This window comes from Tarenaya hassleriana, unplaced genomic scaffold, assembly GCF_000463585.1.
Source record: "Tarenaya hassleriana unplaced genomic scaffold, ASM46358v1 Cleome11, whole genome shotgun sequence".
Taxonomy (NCBI): Eukaryota; Viridiplantae; Streptophyta; class Magnoliopsida; order Brassicales; family Cleomaceae; genus Tarenaya; species Tarenaya hassleriana.
In genome coordinates this window covers 320,037-341,004 of record NW_010961290.1, presented here as the reverse complement: position 1 = coordinate 341,004, position 20,968 = coordinate 320,037, and the positions used below count along the sequence as shown (strand labels likewise).

General features: G+C 38.0%; 4 protein-coding genes across 4 annotated transcripts; 2 read left to right on the top strand and 2 right to left on the bottom strand.

Moving 5' to 3' along the window:
* The first annotated feature begins 3,257 nt into the window (after positions 1–3,257).
* Positions 3,258–4,743, top strand: LOC104805126 (F-box protein PP2-B1). The gene is made up of 3 exons (XM_010529557.2): positions 3,258–3,642; positions 3,820–3,938; positions 4,025–4,743. Exons 1-3 carry the CDS (start codon positions 3,322–3,324, stop codon positions 4,506–4,508), a joined length of 924 nt encoding a protein of 307 aa, XP_010527859.1. The 5' UTR covers positions 3,258–3,321; the 3' UTR covers positions 4,509–4,743.
* A 2,178-nt stretch (positions 4,744–6,921) lies between these two features.
* On the top strand, positions 6,922–10,676 carry LOC104805125 (phytosulfokine receptor 1). The gene has a single exon (XM_010529555.2). The coding sequence runs from the start codon at positions 7,226–7,228 to the stop codon at positions 10,286–10,288; it is 3,063 nt and encodes a 1,020-aa protein (XP_010527857.1). The 5' UTR covers positions 6,922–7,225; the 3' UTR covers positions 10,289–10,676.
* Positions 10,677–13,062: 2,386 nt separating this feature from the next.
* On the bottom strand, positions 13,063–15,592 carry LOC104805124 (inositol oxygenase 1). The gene is made up of 10 exons (XM_010529554.2): positions 15,281–15,592; positions 14,951–15,062; positions 14,440–14,726; positions 14,290–14,349; positions 14,154–14,206; positions 13,947–14,069; positions 13,773–13,842; positions 13,606–13,684; positions 13,419–13,500; positions 13,063–13,285 (listed from the first exon to the last, which is right to left on the bottom strand). The coding sequence occupies exons 1-10, from the start codon at positions 15,315–15,317 to the stop codon at positions 13,259–13,261; spliced, it is 930 nt and encodes a 309-aa protein (XP_010527856.1). The 5' UTR covers positions 15,318–15,592; the 3' UTR covers positions 13,063–13,258.
* Positions 15,593–16,877: 1,285 nt separating this feature from the next.
* On the bottom strand, positions 16,878–20,410 carry LOC104805123 (protein TOM THREE HOMOLOG 1-like). Its single transcript, XM_010529553.2, has 11 exons — positions 20,027–20,410; positions 19,683–19,773; positions 19,535–19,587; positions 19,353–19,445; positions 19,192–19,263; positions 18,944–19,016; positions 18,803–18,848; positions 17,823–17,886; positions 17,678–17,731; positions 17,443–17,520; positions 16,878–17,329 (listed from the first exon to the last, which is right to left on the bottom strand). Exons 1-11 carry the CDS (start codon positions 20,213–20,215, stop codon positions 17,237–17,239), a joined length of 906 nt encoding a protein of 301 aa, XP_010527855.1. The 5' UTR covers positions 20,216–20,410; the 3' UTR covers positions 16,878–17,236.
* Positions 20,411–20,968: the final 558 nt, after the last annotated feature.

Here is a 20,968-nt window from a genome sequence, read left to right as displayed (position 1 = left end):
AGTTGCTGTTGGTAGCGATTGCGGGTAAGTGCAGTTAGAAGTGAATGGTTCATTACGGTTGCGATTGCGTTTTGATATAAATTGTCAAAAAAATATTATTTAAAAATAATTTTTTATAATAGTTTTAATTAAAATTTTCGTATCATTTGATAAAAATTATTTACTAAATTTATAATAATTAAATAATAAATTTAAAATATAAATATTATCAATTTAATTTATTTTCAAGTAAAAAAATAATTTTATTATAAAAATTATTAAAAATAATCATTATTAAACCTAAAAATTATACTATTATATTTTTTTTATTAAAATATAATACTAAAAAATAATATCAAATCATAACACTAAACAAAATCATCACCAATATATATATTAATATTTTATATAATTTCTAATAAAAATATTTTAGTTTTTTGTCAAAACGCCGGAAACCGCTACCAAAACGCAAGTTGGAAGCTGCGATTAGAAAACACAAGTTTGGATGCGGTTGCGGTTGGTTGCGGTTCAACCGCTCAGTTTTTCAATCGCCCGCAACCGCCGGAAATCGCAACCGCTCCGTTTGCGGGTGGCGGCGGTGCAACCAGTCAGCCCTTAATTATTATGACGAAATGAAACAGAAATAAATATTGGACTTCTAAACTAACATAAAATGTTGAGTTTTAAGTTATAACTTATTTAAGTGCATATCGCGATCGAATATGTTAATCTCAAGTAAAATTTGTTGTATTCTATGGTCGGTTTGTGTATATATGCAGGTGTAAACATCATATATAAATGTATGTATATATGTATGCATGACGTGAAAATGATGTATGCATGATGAAGTGTGCATGTGTGTGAAGACATATACACACACAACGTGCATACATATTCATCATATTCTCCGACTTTTCATTGCATGTAACAAAAATACCAAGCACATGATGGTGATGCCGCTTTTCATAATGATTTTTATTTTTATTTTACCCTGTTTTAATTTTGTGTTTGCTTGAATGTACCTCCGTGCGAGGACGATCGAATGGAAGTTCTTTCAAATAATTATATACATGTTTCATATTTATTTGTATTTACATAATTAGGGATATATATTATGGAATTCCCAATATTATAAAAAAAAATCACGTTTGGAGAAAAGATTCGGGGAGTGTGTGATGACGTGGGAGGATCTAATCGGCCGATAAAGAAGAGAAGGCCCACCATCACCGTCGGATTAAATGGCGATGGGTCAAGCCAAGATGCTTTGACTCTCTGACCGGACCGGACTGGACCCGACTCTGACGGTCCGTTGACTCTCTGACTTTTCAACTAAATGCGGATATCCACTAATTATGTTTCTTTTTTCTTCTCCTCGTTCTTTTGTTCAGTTTTTATGGCATCGAACCAACCCTTTGTCGCCCCGTCTTCCTGTTTTCATCAATTTCCATTTAGTTTTTGTAGTTCTCATGGATTACGTCACGTAATTATATTAATAATTATAATATTAATAAAACAATTTAACAGAACTGTTTCAGATATTCTCTTTGCTGATGGAATCAAACGTTTCCTAATAATTATATAAATTATATATATATATTCCTATGAGTGAGGGAGTGTATGTGCAATTATTTATATGTGGAAGAGCTTGTTGTCGTCGGATGAAAGAGGGTAATAAAGTGGTGGGACTCTTCCTTTCGCATGGAATGAAGATTGAATCATTCCTTATACGAGAGACTATGATATATCTTCAGTTGTATCTCGCATATTATTTATGGGTATTTGATTTCCAACCATATGTTATGCATATATATTCATATATTTTTTTAATGACGGTAGCAGTCGGGCCATGCCAATGGAAGTACTGTGATTGAAGTTTTGTCTCTTTGGTGTATAAAGAGAGATTAAATGGGAAGGCGGAAATCTCGTGAACCTTCGTCTGACAAACTGGCGTTGACTTTTATGTGTTATCTGTTTGTTTCTGCGAACTGTCAAGTCTTTCCAATGTCTTTTTGTACATATATATAAATTCCCTGCATACGTATCACACACACACACACACATGTCTGTAAATGATTATTCTCTGTCTGTTTGTATCTTCTCATATTTTATATATATATATATATATATATGTAATATACGTGTGTGTGTGTGGATTTGTCTATACACGTGTATTTACGGACTCTTTCGCAAGTCAACGAGTAAACATCCAAAAACGATAACAACTCGGTACGTGTGCTGTTGATTTTGATTTTCCATATGAATATTATATATATATATATATATATATACATATATATACATGTATATACGCATAGTAGCAGCAGAGGTATCTAGATAGGCTTTTCACGAGAATTATATATATTCTTCTGATAAAGTCGTCGAGGTTCTATTGGAAGCAGAAGAGGGATGATAAAACAAACATTTACACTTGCATGCATGCGCTCACATTTATGTATAAAATAATATATGGACCTAAATATGTGGGCCGAAAAAAAGTCATTTTCAAACCACATCCATTGTAATGATTTGGGGAAATAATAATAATAATGATAATAATAATAATAATAATAATTGCAGTACTCTTGTTAAAAACGCTCGAATATAAAGATAAATCAATTAAAGGGGTATTTCCCTCGTCGGGCTTTCTATATTTGGGCCACATGCCTTTTCATTTACGGGCCTTGTTAACGTTACTGGGCCCGATTTCATTATCTTTTAAAATATAAAAAAAAAATATCTAAACTTGGGAAGAAAATTCTAAAATGGGTATTTAAGCGACCAAAAGTTTGGCATGTTCAAATATTCACTGCCTTTATCAGCCATTTTTATATCTACCCTTACCACATTTGCAGCATCACCATGTATGTATATTGATATATTCAGGATTTACCTATTATATGCCGGAAATATCGAATTTTATTTACAATGTCAAATTTTTGTTATATATATATATATATTATATATCAGAATTTTTGTACATCTTTTGTTTTGCAAATTTATTTTTTACTTACATAACATTTATATTTTTATGATATTTTGGAAGGAATAAGAATCACTATAGAAAATCGGTACTTTTGATATTCTCATATATTAAAATAAATAAAGAAGAATGAAATTCGGATCTATCCAATAGGAAAAAAGATGATTTAAAAAAAATCACTTTGGGTAGCTGCCAAAAGGCGAAACTTTCCGAGACGTGTCGCGTGTGAGGTTATAACCGTAATTTCAGAAAATAAATCTTAACCATTAAGTCATCACGGTGTTTCCCCTCGGTTTTTAAAGACGGACGTGATCAGGTAGGTTAGGTTCTCTAATTCACGAACTGTGCAACTGTCGGATTCCATGGCGCAAATCCACGGCGGAGATGACGACGGCGATGGAACTAACGACGGCGGAGAGGTCGTCACCGGGGAATCATATTTCCACGTGATGCCGGAGGATAGCGTCTCCTGCATAATCTCGTTCACGACTCCTCGTGACGCGTGCGTTGTGTCATCGGTTTCGAAGATGTTCAAATCGGCAGCTCAATCCGACGTTGTCTGGGAGAGGTTTCTCCCATCGGATTATTCGTCTCTTGTTCCTCAATCTCTTGTCTTCTCTTCTAAGAAAGAGCTCTATCTCGCCCTCTCCGACAACCCCGTTCTTATCGACGATGGCAAAAAGGTACGCACCTATCGATCTCTCTAAGGCACCGTTTGTTTGTGCGATTTCAGTTTCGGAACTCGATTTGCGTATGGAAACTTCGATTTCGATAGAGGAATCTCGGAATATGGTTTGATTTGACGTTGTCTCTAATTCGTACTTTTACCCTGTGAATTGTTGACATTTCGAATTTGGAAGAGCTTCTGGTTGGAGAAACCGACTGGGAAGAAGTGTTATATGATTTCCGCCTTGGATCTCACGATCATATGGGGAGGTACTCCTTCATATTGGCAATGGATTTCAGTTCCTGAATCTAGGTATATACTATATACTTCATCCTCATTACTCATTCAATGTGATTGCTAGCTTGTGTGAGGTAGCGATGATGTCTCCGCATAAACAGGTTTGAAAGGGTAGCAGAGCTTCTCAACGTCTGTTGGCTTGAGATTCGTGGGAAGATCGGTGCAGGCATGCTATCTCTTGGGACACTTTACTCGATCTACTTTGTGTTCAAGACAACAGACAGATGGTACGGGTTCGACAAGGTGCCTGTAGAAGCTGGAGTAGGAGTTGTCGGGAGTGAAGCTTCTTCTCATAGATTGATCTGTTTCGATGCGGGGAGGGGAGGCAGTTTTCTGCGAAGGAGGCTGCGTCCATGGATTCATCCGAGGGTTTCTCGGGAAGAAGAGGAAAGAAGCAATGGGCTTGTGGAGCCGAAGGAGAGGGGAGATGGGTGGATGGAGGTGGAGCTCGGAGAATTCTTCAACAATGGGAATGGTGATGAGATTGTTGCGATCAATGTTCTTGAGACAAAGGGTGGAAATTGGAAGAGTGGTTTGATCGTTCAAGGCATTGAGATTAGGCCTAAAGAAGATGGCAACAACTAACGTGAATGCCCCCAAAGGTTCTCTCTTTGATGAAACTTCTGGTAATGGTTTGAGATTTGTGTCTCTCATGTGGTAATGCTTTGTGAAATGTCTGGGCTTTGAACTACCATAGTCTTTTTAAGTTATGTCTCAAACATTACATACATATATGCATATATGTGTTTGTATTATGAAGGTATCATTAAAGTAAATAATGTACTTTTCGATGTTAATCGAGTGGGGAGTCTTTTGCACTTTCGTTTATCAGACAAGGTGCATTTGTGAAAGCCTGAAAGGGTTGAAAAGGATGGTGTCGTGAGGGAGGGCTACATCTGTACTTTTAAAAGGTTTTAGGCCTTTTCGTTATGAATTTAAAAATACCAAGCCGCTTTTCCAAATTCACAAATTTCGTCCATGGCCCAATATCCAGGCCCATCAAGTTTTGTTAATGGGTCACTATTTTAGTATTCGGCCCATATTATCAAATGAACGCTCTCTACTCCATGACCAAACGTGATAAAATATTGCATGGTTTGACTCTGCACAGTGCACACACGTGTTTCTTGATTTTATGATAATCAATAAGAAAAAAAAAAAACCCGTACCTTAATTCTCTACGTAAAAAAAATAATATTTGTATATGCCATCGGTTAATAATTTAAAATTTGTTTCTTTTGACGCGAGACCAAATGTGAAAGTGTGCTGATTTGTTTAATAACACGTCGGTCTATGTCTACGTTCATTTCATCTTCCTCGCCCATTTTTAATAATTAATTAAAAAAAAGGTCGAGTAAATATTAAGAAGCTATAAGTAATTATTCTTGACGAGAGCAATCTTGTCCTCCTCACCAAACAGGTCTCCGGAGTTTCTTGTTCTTAATACACTATGATCAAGTTGTGCTTCAAAAGATTTTTCTATTTTTAGCAATTTAAATTCAATTTGACGGATTTTGTTGGACTTTCTATGAATCTATACCTATAGGATAAATTATTGGTCCAATCATTTGGTTACGCATATGATATTATAATCTCATACGCAACATTATGTGTTATACTAAAATCATGTTATTAATAATAACGTACAACTTAAATTCCGTAACAATTCTGTTGGAAATTTTGTAGATTATTCTTATCCCTTTTTTTCATATGTTTTTTCGTGTTTTCCGTACGATTAGAACGCCACACGCGGGGAATGTTCAATATATATATATATATATATTATATGGTACGAGTGTCTACAATGAATAATAGGTTCCAAAATCTATATGATATACATTCATTACAAAGCACATATATGTTATCCACTAGGCAAAGTGAATGAATTCCTATTGATGTATTGTCGACCATAGGTTATATTAATTTCCATCTATAAAATTCTATTTATACACTATACTTAAAAACGTAATTTTTAAATAAAAAAAAATGTTTTCAAAGATTTTGAGATGACCACATATGCTCGAGTAAAATGGAGGCAGGCATGCAACGTGTCAACGTCCTATCTTTGACTTTGCATTCGTCCCTTTGTCTTCATATGAAGCTGACCTAACCCTCACTTTCACCGGTTACAGCCCGATTCTCCGGTTATCCTTTTTTTATTCAACAAAATTACAAAAAATACGACGAACCAAAAAAAAAATCCACTTGCAAGAAGAAAACATTACTTTTTCAATTATTCCAGAGTCATTAATACATATAACAAAAAATACCTGATTAAAAAAATTCAATACAAATACACAAATTATTTCAATATATATATCCCGTCAGAAAAAAAAATTCAACTACAAAAATTGAAAATAACGAAATATGTTTATTTTATTTCAGAATTTTATAAATCTAAACTTCCATTGGAGGTTATTTTAGGTGGGAAACTTGCGCGTTTTCATAAAAAAAAAATGCAACACTTCGTAAACCGGTATATTTGGATATCTAATCTCCCTCACAAAAAAAATACCAAAAGAAATATATATATATATATATATATATATATATATATATTAAATGTCCACGTAACTAAAGATTTCTGACCAATATTTTCAATATTAGACTCGGTTTAAAAAAATCAGTAAATAAAATGTCAGTGATTTCAGATTTGCCGTTAAAACTATATTATTTGGAAAAAAAAAGAGTGTTTCTGGAATTGCTCTATTTTTCCAGGTCAAAATAATTGATTACGACTTCTAAATATTCAAATTTATAAAAGAGACAAAATCAGCAAATGAAATTAAACGGCAATAAAAGTAAGTAAGCTAATACATATATATAGATATATATATATATATATATCTATGTGGATCATTAACGAATTATCATTGGTCAATGAAAATACCGTCTTGCTTTTCCATCTTCTCTATTAAATGCTTGCTTTGAAGATTTTTTTAAAAAACTTTTATTTAATACGATAACAAAGAAATACCAAAAACAACTGCACCTCTCTTTCTCTCTCTACTTGTCTGGATTCAGACACCCACTTGCATAAGCGTGTTGAAGTCAAAAAGCCACCATCTTTCTCTCTCTCCCCTTCTCTCTCTCGTGCTCGCTCTTGCTTCCGTCTCGTAATATTCACCACATTTTGCTAAAATGGCAACATCCAGAAAACCCATGCCGGCCTCTCCAAGATTTGCCAAGGATTTAGCTCAGTTTTGATCCCGGCCGATACATACACCTATACGTACAGTCTCTCTTCCTCTAGATACCCTCAAGATTCAGCTCCTCTGGTGATTTCTCCCTTCAACGCTGAAATGCGTGCTCGAGATTGGTGGGTGATCGTCGTCCTCGTAGAACTATGCTTCTGGGTCTCGAATTCTCAGAACCTCACGTGCCATCCACGTGACCTCGAGGCCTTACGGGACTTCATAGCGAATATTGTCCCCAAACCAGATGGTTGGAGCTCGAATTCTTCCGCAGATTGCTGCGGATGGGTCGGAATCTCTTGCAATTCTTCGTCTTCGCTCGGTTTGAACGATCCCGGTAACACTGCCAGGGTTACTAAACTGGAGCTTGCGAGCAGGAGACTGTCGGGGAGGTTGTCTGAATCTCTGGGACGGTTGGATCAGATTAGGGTTCTCAATCTCTCCCGAAATTTCATCAAGGACTCGATCCCTCCGGCCATTTTCGATCTGGTAAACCTAGAAACCTTTGACTTGAGCTCTAACGATTTGTCTGGTCAAATCCCAGAGAGCATAAATCTTCCTTCGCTGCGAAGTCTGGATCTTTCCTCCAACAGGTTGAATGGTTCGCTTCCCGCGCATGTATGCCAGAATTCTTCCGAGCTTAGGCTTATCGGATTAGCGGTGAACTATTTCTCCGGCGAATTTCCATCTGGGTTTGGGAAATGTGTTTTGCTCGAACATCTCTGTCTGGGTATGAACAATCTCACTGGTAACATACCTGAGGACGTGTTTCATCTACAAAGGTTGAATCTTTTGGGCGTTCAAGTAAACAGTTTGTCTGGGCCGCTGAGTCCTGAAGTTGGTAATCTCTCCGGCCTTGTCCGTCTCGATATTTCCTCGAATAGATTCACTGGTGAACTCCCTGGTGGGTTTGGTAGGTTGCCCAAGTTCCAGTTTCTTATTGCTCACAGTAATGGATTCACTGGTGGAATCCCCAGTTCCTTGTCGAATTCAAGGACGTTGAACTTGCTTAACCTGAGGAACAACTCTTTGAGTGGTCCTTTGATCTTGAACTGCGCGGTCATGACTAACTTGACCTCTCTTGATTTGGGTACCAATAAGTTCAATGGCTCTTTGCCCGAAAATCTTCCATCTTGTAGGCAGTTGAGAAATGTCAATCTTGCCCGGAACACCTTCCATGGCCAGCTACCGGAGAGTTTCAAGAACTTCCAGAGCCTCTCTTATTTCTCGCTTTCAAATTCCAGCTTTGTTAATATCTCTTCAGCGCTTCAGATCCTTCAGAACTGCAAGAACCTGACAACTCTGGTCCTAACGTTGAATTTTCACGGAGAGGCATTACCAGATGACCCGAGTCTTCATTTCGAGAAGTTGAAGGTTCTTGTGGTTGCAAATTGCAGGCTCACTGGTTCAATGCCAAGTTGGTTGAGCAAGAGCACCAATCTGCAGTTGTTGGATCTCTCGTGGAACCGTCTGACAGGTGCTATCCCGAGCTGGATAGGTGATTTCAACGATTTATTCTACCTGGATTTATCAAACAACTCATTCACCGGAGAAATCCCAAAAAGCCTGACTCAGTTACCAAGCCTCATAAACAGAAACATTTCACTCGATGAGCCATCCCCTGATTTCCCCTTCTTCATGAAAAGGAATGAAAGTGCAAGAGCTCTGCAGTACAATCAGATTGTCGGGTTTCCGCCCACACTGGAGCTCGGTCATAACAATCTCACCGGACCCATATGGGAGGAATTTGGAAATCTCAAGAAACTCCATGTCTTTGATCTGAGGGTGAACAGATTGTCCGGATCAATCCCCAGCACTCTATCTGGTATGACAAGCTTGGAGGTTCTTGATTTGTCAAATAACAGTCTGTCCGGTTCAATCCCAGACTCTCTTCAAAAACTCACCTTTTTGTCAAAATTCAGCGTTGCTTATAACAACCTCTCGGGAAAAATTCCTTCTGATGGCCAGTTTCTTTCATTCCCGAGCTCGAGCTTTGAGGGTAATAACCTCTGTGGTGAGCATTGGATTCGGTGTCCGGAAGATGCACCCAACGGAGTCTCTCACACATCAATCAAACGGTCAAGAACCAGAGGCAGTACAGTTGGTATGGCCGTGGGAATATCTTTCGGTACCGTTTTCCTTCTCACCCTTCTGACAGTGATTGCCATACGTGCTCATAGACGATCAGTAGAAATTGATCCAGAGAAAGAGGAACCAGAGAGTACCACTGACAAAGAACTGGAAGAGATCGGATCAAAGCTGGTGGTTCTGTTTCCGAACAACGAAAACAACACCAAAGATCTTTCCTTTGACGATCTTTTGGACTCCACAAACAGTTTCGACCAAGCAAACATCATTGGTTGTGGTGGGTTTGGACTGGTTTACAAAGCCACGCTCCCTGACGGTAGAAAAGTCGCAATAAAACGCCTGTCGGGAGATTGTGGTCAGATAGAGAGAGAATTCAGAGCAGAAGTGGAAACACTCTCAAGGGCTCAGCATCCAAACCTCGTTCAACTCCAAGGCTTCTGCTTCTACAAGAATGACAGGTTACTGATATACTCGTACATGGAAAACGGAAGCTTAGACTATTGGCTTCATGAGAAAGTGGACGGACCGGCATTGTTGGATTGGAACACGAGGCTGAGAATCGCCCAAGGAGCTGCAAGAGGGCTCGTGTATTTGCACCAGTCATGCGAGCCTCATATCCTCCACCGTGACATAAAATCAAGCAACATTCTCTTGGACGAGAACTTTGAGTCTCATTTGGCAGATTTCGGACTTGCGAGGCTGATACGTCCTTACGAAACCCACATAACTACAGATCTGGTGGGGACATTAGGGTACATTCCTCCAGAGTATGGGCAGGCCTCAGTCGCTACGTACAAAGGTGATGTATACAGTTTCGGGGTTGTTCTGCTTGAGCTTGTAACAGGGAAGAGGCCAATGGATATGTGCAGGCCAAAGGGTTCAAGGGATTTGATATCTTGGGTCGTAAAAATGAAGAATGAGAACCGGGCAAGCGAGGTGTTTGATCCGTTCATCTATGATAAAGATCACGATAAGCAGATGCTTCGGGTTCTTGATATTGCCTGCCTCTGTTTGAGTGAGAACCCCAAAGTGAGACCAAGCACTGAACAGTTAGTCTCATGGCTGGACAACATGAAGACCTGACCAGTTGGAGAACCAAAAAAAGGGAAGATCTTTCTGCAGATAATCAGACACAAATATGTTCTGTAGGGTGAGATTTCATGCTCTGTGTAGATAATCTCCAGACAAAGCAGTTTTAAGTTTCGAAGTTCGGTTCCTCTTTTTGGGGGTTTGCAGTTCAGTTTCAGACGGGGAGACAAGATGGATACAGAGCAGAGATGCCTGCAAGCCTTTTGTATGCCAGAAAGAACACAGCATTGTTCGGAGAGTGCTGTTCCAAGGCATTTGTAAAGTTTTAACTGTTATAATAAGAAGCTTTTCTTCTCTATTCTTTTTCCCCCCACTCCTTGTGTAAACAGATGTATGGTATATATGCCATCGTTAACAGATGAAGTTTGTGTTGGTTCTTGAATGCTTTACCAAAATACCATATGCAAATGCACCCATTTGTTAAAATCTCATAATATCTATGTATTTTAACCCAATGATGAGAATTATTAGTATTTGAATAATTGCTATTTTTTCTTAAAATTTCAAAATTCATATAGCTCTTTTTTATATCATTTTAACAAATTAGTATATTCATATAAATTTTTTCTTTCTTCTGCATTTTATTTGGGAAAGTTTCAACATTTACTTCCTCAAAAAAAAAAAAAAAAAAAAAACACGAGTAATGTCGATGCCTTGTTACTTCTGCATATAAGATGGTGGTGGTTTGTGTTGACCCGCCATTGGATCCTTCATGTTGAAATGCCGAACGTTGTCTTTGGTAGTAATGCATGTTTTTTTTTTTCTAACGAGGAGAGTCATGGGTTGGACCAACCAAACCATCACTGTGTCGTGAATGCATCGTGTAAATTTTGGTCAGCAGATTTGAATTTGATATATAATTTCTAACTTCATGAATGGTAATGTCATAACTTCCAAGAATATATATATATATATGTATGTATGTATGTATGTGTTTGGTGCAGGTTTTGACTATGACCCAAACGAGCAAAGTGGTCAAGTGTGACAATTGCCTTAGCTTAATTTTTATGTTTGGTTTTCCATCCCTCGAAATCATATTCTTCTCCTAACGTGTTTGAGTGATTGTGCCAATATTGTATTTTGCAGTTTATTATTATTATTATTACAATTAATATTGGATAATATTATATTTGCTCTCTCACAAAAAGAAGTGCAACAAAGACTAAGAGCACTAAATCCCACCATTATGCATCATCTCATAAATTGATCTTTCAATCAAATGTAATGATTTACAAGAAAATACAAGTAGTGGTTATGTTGGCCTCGTGACGCCCGTAAGATCGATGTTTGCCACCCAAACACACATCGCTTTGCATTATTAATTAAATGCCTAGTTACAAACCACCATGACTCACATGATCTTATTCTTCTTTATTTGATAAAGCTAAGAAAATCATAATTGTAACAGAGATAATTACACATATATATATATATATGTTATGTTTATTTTATATTATATATTACTTGAAAATATTTAATCCGTAGCTTATTCGTTCGAACATATTCAATCACATGGGTTTTTCTATTTGCATTTGTTCAATCTTTTACTTTTAATATACGTCTATTTGAATAGAAAAATATAATCAAAACTTAGAACTAATCATCCATACATTTTTTTTAAAAAAAGGGTTATGATTGAGAATATATAAGATCTCATCTAATGAATGGTCTCTATGGAACAATGATGGGTTTGGTTGTGGAGAAAAAGGGTAATCGTCATTATGATTTTATGATGACTTTATTTGAATAAGAATGACATTAAGACATCCAAGATTATGGAGAGAAAAAAACACAAAGTCATGATGGGTTCCATGTCATTTTCCACTGCATTTAGTGCAATCTGTACTGTCTTTCCTAAATGTAAGTCACAAATATGTCATTTTCCCCTACATTTAGGGTTTTTTTTTAACTCCGTGCATCTCACGCGCTATATTTGCGCGTGTTCTATCTGTCCAATTGTTTACACAATATTGGGCCCTTATCCTATTGGACTGAGGAATTAATCTCGGGCCTAATATAAACTATTGGCTCATAAGCAGCCCATCAAAAATCTTAATTATAAATGTTACCCGGGTTTATCATTAATATCGTTCAAAATCGCTAGTAACAAAATTTCAAATCAAAATAATTGTGCAGGTAAAATTAAATTTTAATTCGCATAAAAGAAAATTGAAAGGGAGTTATATTAGACTCCATCAACCTGTTATTAATTATTATTTTTTATGTATTCTTCTACTATCTAATGTGATTTTTATTTTTCTACCGATAAACAACTAACAATATTTGAAAATTACAAAAAAAATGTATTATGTACGAGGTTACCACATAAATATAAGTTTTTAATAGCTTAAAGAAAATATTGATTTTCTTGAAAAAGAAAATGAATATTTATCTGATACATTGAAATTGAAATTCAATTGCGGACAGGTAAAAAAATATTAAAATTATTATTTCTTAACTGAGTATAGAAAGTAGTGTATATAATAATATCCTGTTGCTAGTTGGTGTTTTGCACGGGTATTACGTTGGTGTTAAAAAAAAAATATATATTAAAATTACGATTGATTGTCCCACGCGCCTGGAATATGGATTTCCCAAAAACAAGCAGCGCCGACGGACTACGCGCCATATGTGCGCGTGGTCAAATCTGTCAATATAAATAAATAGTGGGCTTTTATTAAGCCATTTAAGGGAGACTGATTTGGGCTTGAAACGGGTGCCGTACACAATTTCTAGCCCATAAACAGGCCCATTCTACAAACCAGCGGTTGATGATGATACAAAAACCCTTTTCGCACTGCCAACAATTTGAAGTTTGACAAAGAAAACGACACTACTTAATTCCAGAAAACAAACAGAGGCATTGAAAACCAAACATAAAGCAAGTGAAATTCGCCATTACAAGAGGGTTATGGGAGAAAGGGAGAGATACAGACAAGGTGACATCTGCTCGTAGGCAGCCTTTTACCATTTCAACTTGGCTGGGAAATACTGCAAACAAGACGATACCCATAGAGACTTAGCATATGAAATGATAGATTCCTTCTTCCTTGTGTGTTGTAGCATTCGTCTGATTGTGAACATGAATTATTATATCTTACTTTCTTTGAGTTTTGAGGTTTACCTTGTTGATGAGAGAGAGGTAATACGGCTTCACTTCCTCAACATTGATGCGGACTTTGCTCTTGCTGTACAGATCGTACTTGCTGTTCATCCATTTGGAGGTGAGAACACATTTTACAAGGGAACTGAAAGATTTCATGGAAACAGGGTTTAGTTCGGTGAGTGATTGATCGGTTTCATATACTTACTTGAACACTTCCAGCCATTTCAAGTTCTCTCTGTCTTCGTCATTCATCAAGTGCTTATACGCTCCTGATCTGTGCAAAGCTGTCGAAAGAAAACATCATAAGTGCCTTCATCATCAAACCATTTGATCAGAAGGTCTCACAACTTCCCTCTGTTTCCATTTGGTTACCGTAGAAAGAGTGGTATCTGATTATGAAAAGCCCGGCTGATGGCAATGTGGTTTCGTTCTCTTTCGCTACCTGCGATACAGATCATTGCATCAATGTTTAGGCAGCAACAGCAATTAAAAAGGAGACTGAATATGCAAAATTGAACATGTATAGACTATAGAAACTGTAACTACCAGGTACATATAATCATCGTGTCCCCAGGACATCAAAACATTGTCAAGCCCACAACTTTCAGAGTATATCCCATATTTCGTGTTGTAAGCAGGATTGTAGTAATCCGGGTTCTCCTTAAAGTGCTGCACGAGAAAGCAAAACAGCTCAGTATGATCCAGGGTCGGGATGTTAAACTCGAAACTTCTAAATTGTTCAAGAATTTATACCTTGTGGTGAACAATTGATTCATCGAAGGCACATCCCACGGGATATGTATCTCCTGTAGTTGTGGTATGATAGGTTAATGTTTCAGAGACCAGAGTCTGTTTTATTAAGAACAATCAATTCAAAATCACACTTTACCAACAACAGCCCATTGAGGGAGCTCGCCAAATGCAGGGTGAAGGAGGACCTTTCCAAGATCTGAATCACATAAAGACCACACAAAAATTAACCCAAGAACTGATTATAAACTCTGATAATCATCCATCTATCGAAGCTAATCATATTAACCATGGATAAGACCCGTCAAGTGGAGCCAATCTTCATCAGGATAGTCTTTCCTGATGGCCTCAGCCGTTTGTAGCAAGTGCTCGATCTGAGGCTCATCCAAATCAGGGTCACTCTCATCGACAAACTCATTCAGAAGTTCACAACATTCCCATATGCTCATCTCAATTCGGTTGAGCTTCCCATATTCGTCTCTCATTCTCCTCACGAAATCCACAGTTTGGCCAATGTGATTGGCTCTGTAGAATTCTTCCACACCTCCTCTTCTCTCACTCTCAGCATCGTAATCCCTATTCCAAGGAAATACCCAAAACCCATCAACACAGAGTCCATAAACAACTTTTAACTCCATAGATGGTAATTCACACGATTCTAGGATCATTGGAAAAAAGTCGAAACCTTACATTGCCTCACGGCCCTAATCTAACATAAGCTCTTCTAACCTTAATAACAAGCACGTTATCAGACAATTAAGCGGACATTCACCAAAAAAAAAATGATAAAGCAGAAAGACCTGAAGGTGTGACCAAAGGAGTTGGTGTGAGGAACCACAAAACCTCCATCTAACACCAACTGTGTCTCCTGCACCTCTTCATTCTCCCGATTCATCTCAACGTCCTCTCCTCCTGCAACCTCAAAAATCGATCTTTTATATCAGAAAATGAAATCATCCTCGCAATGAATTCAAATCCACAAACGCATGTAAAGGGAAACCAGCAATCGTGCCAAATTCCACGGAATAATCCAGAATTTCTACATCTAAAACCAGTTTCAGTGATAAACGAAGAAATTATTCAAATAATTGGAACCCAAAAAAGATAAGAGGGAGACAGAGAACACGAACCATTGTGATCAGAGTGGCGATCGATGAGAATCGTCATGGCGGCCAAAATTCAGCAACAACGGGAAACAAAGAAGGGAAAGGGGAAATGGGATTAGGGTTTGCTGACGGTGAATCGGAGGAAAATCCATGAAAGTATAAATAGGTGGGAAGCGAGTCCTGAAGTGAGAATAAGAGAAGAATTGAGTCCTTCGCCATTATTTTCATCGGAAGGACTTGCGAGCCCTTCCATGAAAAAAACGCTCTTTTATCTTTTCCTTTTTGTGAATTTTAGGGATTTGGATTTTGTTAGGGTTCTTGCAGAGGATAGCTGTAAGTTGAGCCGAGTGAACGGATAGTGTGTGATATTATCCGAGGCTGAGCTGGCACCGTCCCTACGTTTTTTTTTTTTGTTTTTTTGTTAATGACCTACGTTTCCTTCTCAGCCATTTGAAATAAATATTTTTTTCTCACAAAAACAATATATATACATTTTTTTTTTGGTAAAACAATATGTACACGTGTGACAAACAAATGTTATCCGCCCAGACCTCAACTCAATATTTTAAATTTTAACCAAAAAAAAGGAGGAAAATATCTCTGCCGACGATACGAATATCATGTGATGTTATAATATAACTTGGACATATAAAGTCTATAATGTATGTGTAATGGTGTCACACGTGTGAACAACTTCGGCCTTAAAAAATTCCAGGTTGAATAAATGGCGCGAACGTGGACCGACCACCGGAAGACGCAACTTCCATCGATTTCTTTCGTGTCAGTCTATGGTGGGTCCCATATGACGTCGTATCGAGTCAATGAGAAAGACGCTTTTGTCCCTTTCCCCTTCCTTCGCCGTCGTTCCTCGAGAAGCGTGACTAAAACTAAGAACCGTCAGATCTATCATTGGAATCTTGTCGATCCGACGGCGGTGATTGATTTATGTTTCGTACCGTACCGCAGCTTAGCTTCAAGAATATTAGGTTCCGTGATCGTGAACTCTTGCCGAGGCTCTAAACCTCTCGATGGATGATGGTACGGCTCGGAACCTAGAGGTAGTAAAATCGTTCGATTACGTCATTATCTCAAAAACCTATTTCCATCCATCTTTCCACATCTTATGACGTAGGATAAGATCCATCACCATTGTGTTAGGCCCGAAATTATATTTGCCATTCGGACCAAAGATGGAAACATGCCCACCCACTTCGGGTTCTCCCTTAACACAGTAGTGGAGCTTAAATGCAACCGCCGCACAGAAACATTAATAGCTGCGGATAACTTGAAAAATTGAGGTAAAATCATTACAACATGATTCGAATATTATTACGTGCAACAGATAGTCATTATGGTCTGGGGTCCAACTACTTGTCCGTCCTACATCTCAAAAAACTGAAAGAAGAGGACGGAACCTAACTTCCAAAATGACGGGGGGAAGACTGGTAGGTCAAATTACCAATTGCTGTTATATTCATACAGCATAGGAAGGAGTCGAGCCCCCACCCAAATCAAAACATGACAGCCAAATTTATATGCCCAGAAACGATGATCATGAAAAGTTCAACCCGGAATCTCAACAAGATCCAGGGTATTTTTCTTTCTACCACAGAGCTTTCGATTCACATAAACCACCTTATAAGTTTAACAATTAACATATACATATCATGAGAAGATTATGGAACAGTCAGAATAATATTCCCTCCTTCATAGAAGAAACAAACGACACTAACAACAATTCATTTAGTTTCAACTCTTTACATGTTTCTCTCTGCTTCAGCATTATTTTTTTCCAACGCTGTTATCTACGTTTTGAGGGAAGAAAGGAACAGCAACAACAACCGCCTGGTTTTAGAATCTACACGGATTGGTTTCCCCGCATCAACCAAAAGGCAGATCAAAACTTTTGATCTCAGTTGCTCCTTCAATGGATACATAGACAGCACATATCCATTTTCAAAAAGAACCCCGCCTTTACGCTCAGCGGATCTGATGGTACTGCGTGATTCCCCGCTTTGGTGGTAGCTTTCTCAAGATAAAGAGGACCAGTGAGGAAGGTAATATCTCGACCAACTGAAAGCGACGACAAACATTAGATTATATGAGTTTATTAGTAAACAAACCTTGACTGATTCATAATAGGCTCTCTACTACAGTGATCCACAAGGGTACTACACAGAGCTTACCAGATAATATATGAAGTTAAGGATAGGGTGATCCAACACATCAAGGTCCGCATCACCGTCGAAAGCATCAAAGCACATCTGCACCACGAAACATATGATTAAACCTTTGGTTAGCTCTGACTTTTAAAAGCCTCTCTCTATACATATATATATACATACATATATTTGTTTTGGAAAGAGTTCATTGAACACAGTATGGATTGAAAGTTCATCAACATTTTTGATGTCATGTTACCATGATGCATCTGATGAGGAAACACGTGGAACATATGGTCGTCACATAACCAACCTGCCAAACATACAGACAGAGAACTCAATTAAACATGAGACAGGAAACTTGATAGATCAGACCTCAAATTGGTTTACAATAGAAGTTTCACCTCCTGCAACTTTTTGCGCCTCCCTTTAGATTCTACAGGAAAACGTTGTAGCATTAGGAAAAGCCTGCGAAAAATTTAACCATTGAAGACAATCTATCAAGCCATACTGCAGTAGAGCCACCAGTGAATTGTGTAAAGATACTACACAGCTAGCTATTTCAACCAAAAAAAGAAGCAGCTAGGCCGGTGAGTGGTCGGTAATGACCAAATTCATTATTATTAAGTCAGCCTCCGTCAGACATCAAGACAGTATGGGTTGAGATCTTGGTGATAAGTGATATCAACAACACATTCATCGTGGCAGGAAGACAGGTTCAGCAAATGTATTATGTACGAGGTTACCACATAAATATAAGTTTTTAATAGCTTAAAGAAAATATTGATTTTCTTGAAAAAGAAAATGAATATTTATCTGATACATTGAAATTGAAATTCAATTGCGGACAGGTAAAAAAATATTAAAATTATTATTTCTTAACTGAGTATAGAAAGTAGTGTATATAATAATATCCTGTTGCTAGTTGGTGTTTTGCACGGGTATTACGTTGGTGTTAAAAAAAAAATATATATTAAAATTACGATTGATTGTCCCACGCGCCTGGAATATGGATTTCCCAAAAACAAGCAGCGCCGACGGACTACGCGCCATATGTGCGCGTGGTCAAATCTGTCAATATAAATAAATAGTGGGCTTTTATTAAGCCATTTAAGGGAGACTGATTTGGGCTTGAAACGGGTGCCGTACACAATTTCTAGCCCATAAACAGGCCCATTCTACAAACCAGCGGTTGATGATGATACAAAAACCCTTTTCGCACTGCCAACAATTTGAAGTTTGACAAAGAAAACGACACTACTTAATTCCAGAAAACAAACAGAGGCATTGAAAACCAAACATAAAGCAAGTGAAATTCGCCATTACAAGAGGGTTATGGGAGAAAGGGAGAGATACAGACAATATACAATTAGTAAAGAGTTACCTTCCTCCATACAGTAAAAATCCCAGGGAGGCAAACAACGAAACACCTGCATTTATATTCAGGAAGAAAGTGGTGAAAAGGGTAGCTGAATTAAAGATGATGTACTTTTTGTTCATGGATGAAATATAATCCAAGCAATACCTGCAAAGAACATCTTAGACAGGATCACCATAACAGGGACAGGCTTCCACCACATTATCAACCAAAGAGCAATCTGAAATTAATATATCCAAAAGAGACATTTAAGAGAGTGGATAGCCATGTCAACCAAACACAACGAATGGAGGCAATCTGTGAGCAAGCTCAAGGCTCCTACAAAATGGAAGCTTAATTTTGAAGTGTGAACATTTCTTGGAGATTGCGATACCAAAAGAGAAAGCCTATTTCACCTGAACAACATATACAACTGCATTAATTGTGAAGAAACTTGGCCTCAGCCCATCAGTGGATACTGCACGCGCCTGTTTCGCCAAAAAGGGTCAAGTAAAGGTCAGTATGAATCAACTGGAAAAGAAAGAAGAAGAAGAAAATAGACAATGTCAATTATCACCTGATAGTAAATTTCTGCCCAGAAGAGGACCAGAAGTGCATAGGTCGTGTAAAAAGCGAGACTTGGAATATCTAGCAAAATATGTTGCAGAATCTACAAGATAACCAGTAAGACTTACAAATTTAGAAGGTTTGCATAAATCATCAATTAGCTTAATCACAACGTTGATCAATATTCCAAACCTCTGGATGCAGATACTGTACGTCCCGTCTGAAGACAAAAACCACGGCTCGAACTGCAATATCGAAAATCCGCAGTCACCACCAGATGCACATAATCAAATTGGATACGCGACAAGCAAAAATTGAAGTTACATTTTGCGGCACCGACCTCCGTTCACCAAGAAATTGAGAAAGTGGAAGACTTTCTGAGTCGTCCACCCGTATTCTGGAACTCTCAGCTGTATTCTCACCAGTTGAATCTTCCGACAAAAAGAAAAAATCAATCTAATCAATATCCTCCGCGAAGTACAAACAAATCTTCAATGCCTCTAAAAGTACTCTCAGCGGCGATCAGGCCAGGTAAAGATCGAGCAATGCAAAGCATTTATTTATCGATTCAACACCCTAGAATCCCTAATCGCGCCATATTCTAAATTCACGTCACATCCAAATCCGATATGGAAGCTCTGCCAACGATAACCTAAATCCGGAACCGGAAGCTCGGAACCGTACCAGGGCAACGACGGAGACGATTCCGTAAAGCACAGCGAGGACGTGGAAGATACGATCCTGCCACACCGGGGACTCGTTAACGTCCGACCACCAATTCGAAGCGTCCTTCAGATTAAGCGCCACAACCTCCGCCGCCGATGACATCAGCCCCGACGAAGATGACGACATCTCCACGCCGACGCTTCTCATCTCCGGCGATAAATATTCAGATTCCTTCAGGAAAGCTTATGATCTTCCTTAACTCGCAGAAGATTCGAAAAAGAGAACCTATCGATTCACCTCTCCTCCTTCCTTCTTCCCTTTTCTTCGGTTTCTTCCTTCCCTCCGTCCCGTGTTTTTTTCCCCCTCTTTTTATTGGTTTTTTTAGGGATTTTCCCGAAATAAGGAGAAACCGTCGACGACGGGGAAGAGGATGGTGACGGGGACAAAATCGAGGAGCGAGTATAGAGGAAACCGGCAGTATCCGGTAATTTTATGGCGGTGACCGACACGTGACACGTCATGAAGGTTCCACCTGGCGAGGTGGATAAAGAGCAATGCCTTGGCAGGCTGGCTCTAGTAAAATCAATCTAAACATGTGCGTGGAAAAGTCTTATGCATGTGGATAAACTTAACTCTAATTAGGGAATTAATTAAGTTAATCTGTTATTAATTAAAGTGTATATTGCATATCATGAATCCGCGTATTTGACTTTATTATATGAGAACGCATATGGTTGTCAAAATATAAACAAATTTATTAGAGAACAATCTAACACGTTAACAATACAATATTTTTTTTAACATGTAGCTTGGTACGCTTCTGTCTCCTTGAAATAATTTACCTTAATTATGATGCAAGAGAACAAATTAAGATATTTCTTTGCCAGACAAATTTTCATGTCTTTTTTTGTATTTATTTATGGGCTCTTTATGTCTATGGGCTTATAAGATCCAAATTTG

Bases quoted from the DNA above. Each gene is read 5' to 3' on its own strand.
- LOC104805126 (XM_010529557.2), top strand. From the start codon at position 3,322: ATGGCGCAAATCCACGGCGGAGATGACGACGGCGATGGAACTAACGAC. The intron at 3,643-3,819 runs GTACGCACCTAT...CGAATTTGGAAG, and splicing joins TTATCGACGATGGCAAAAAG to AGCTTCTGGTTGGAGAAACC. The intron at 3,939-4,024 runs GTATATACTATA...CCGCATAAACAG, and splicing joins ATTTCAGTTCCTGAATCTAG to GTTTGAAAGGGTAGCAGAGC.
- LOC104805125 (XM_010529555.2), top strand. From the start codon at position 7,226: ATGCGTGCTCGAGATTGGTGGGTGATCGTCGTCCTCGTAGAACTATGC.
- LOC104805124 (XM_010529554.2), bottom strand. From the start codon at position 15,317: ATGACGATTCTCATCGATCGCCACTCTGATCACAATG. The intron at 14,727-14,950 runs GTCTTTCTGCTT...TCCTTGGAATAG, and splicing joins TCCTTTGGTCACACCTTCAG to GGATTACGATGCTGAGAGTG. The intron at 13,843-13,946 runs GTAGTTACAGTT...TCTGTATCGCAG, and splicing joins ACGATGATTATATGTACCTG to GTAGCGAAAGAGAACGAAAC.
- LOC104805123 (XM_010529553.2), bottom strand. From the start codon at position 20,215: ATGAGAAGCGTCGGCGTGGAGATGTCGTCATCTTCGTCGGGGCTGATG. The intron at 19,588-19,682 runs GTCGGTGCCGCA...TCGATATTGCAG, and splicing joins CAATTTCTTGGTGAACGGAG to TTCGAGCCGTGGTTTTTGTC. The intron at 17,732-17,822 runs GTGAAACTTCTA...TATGTTTGGCAG, and splicing joins GGCGCAAAAAGTTGCAGGAG to GTTGGTTATGTGACGACCAT.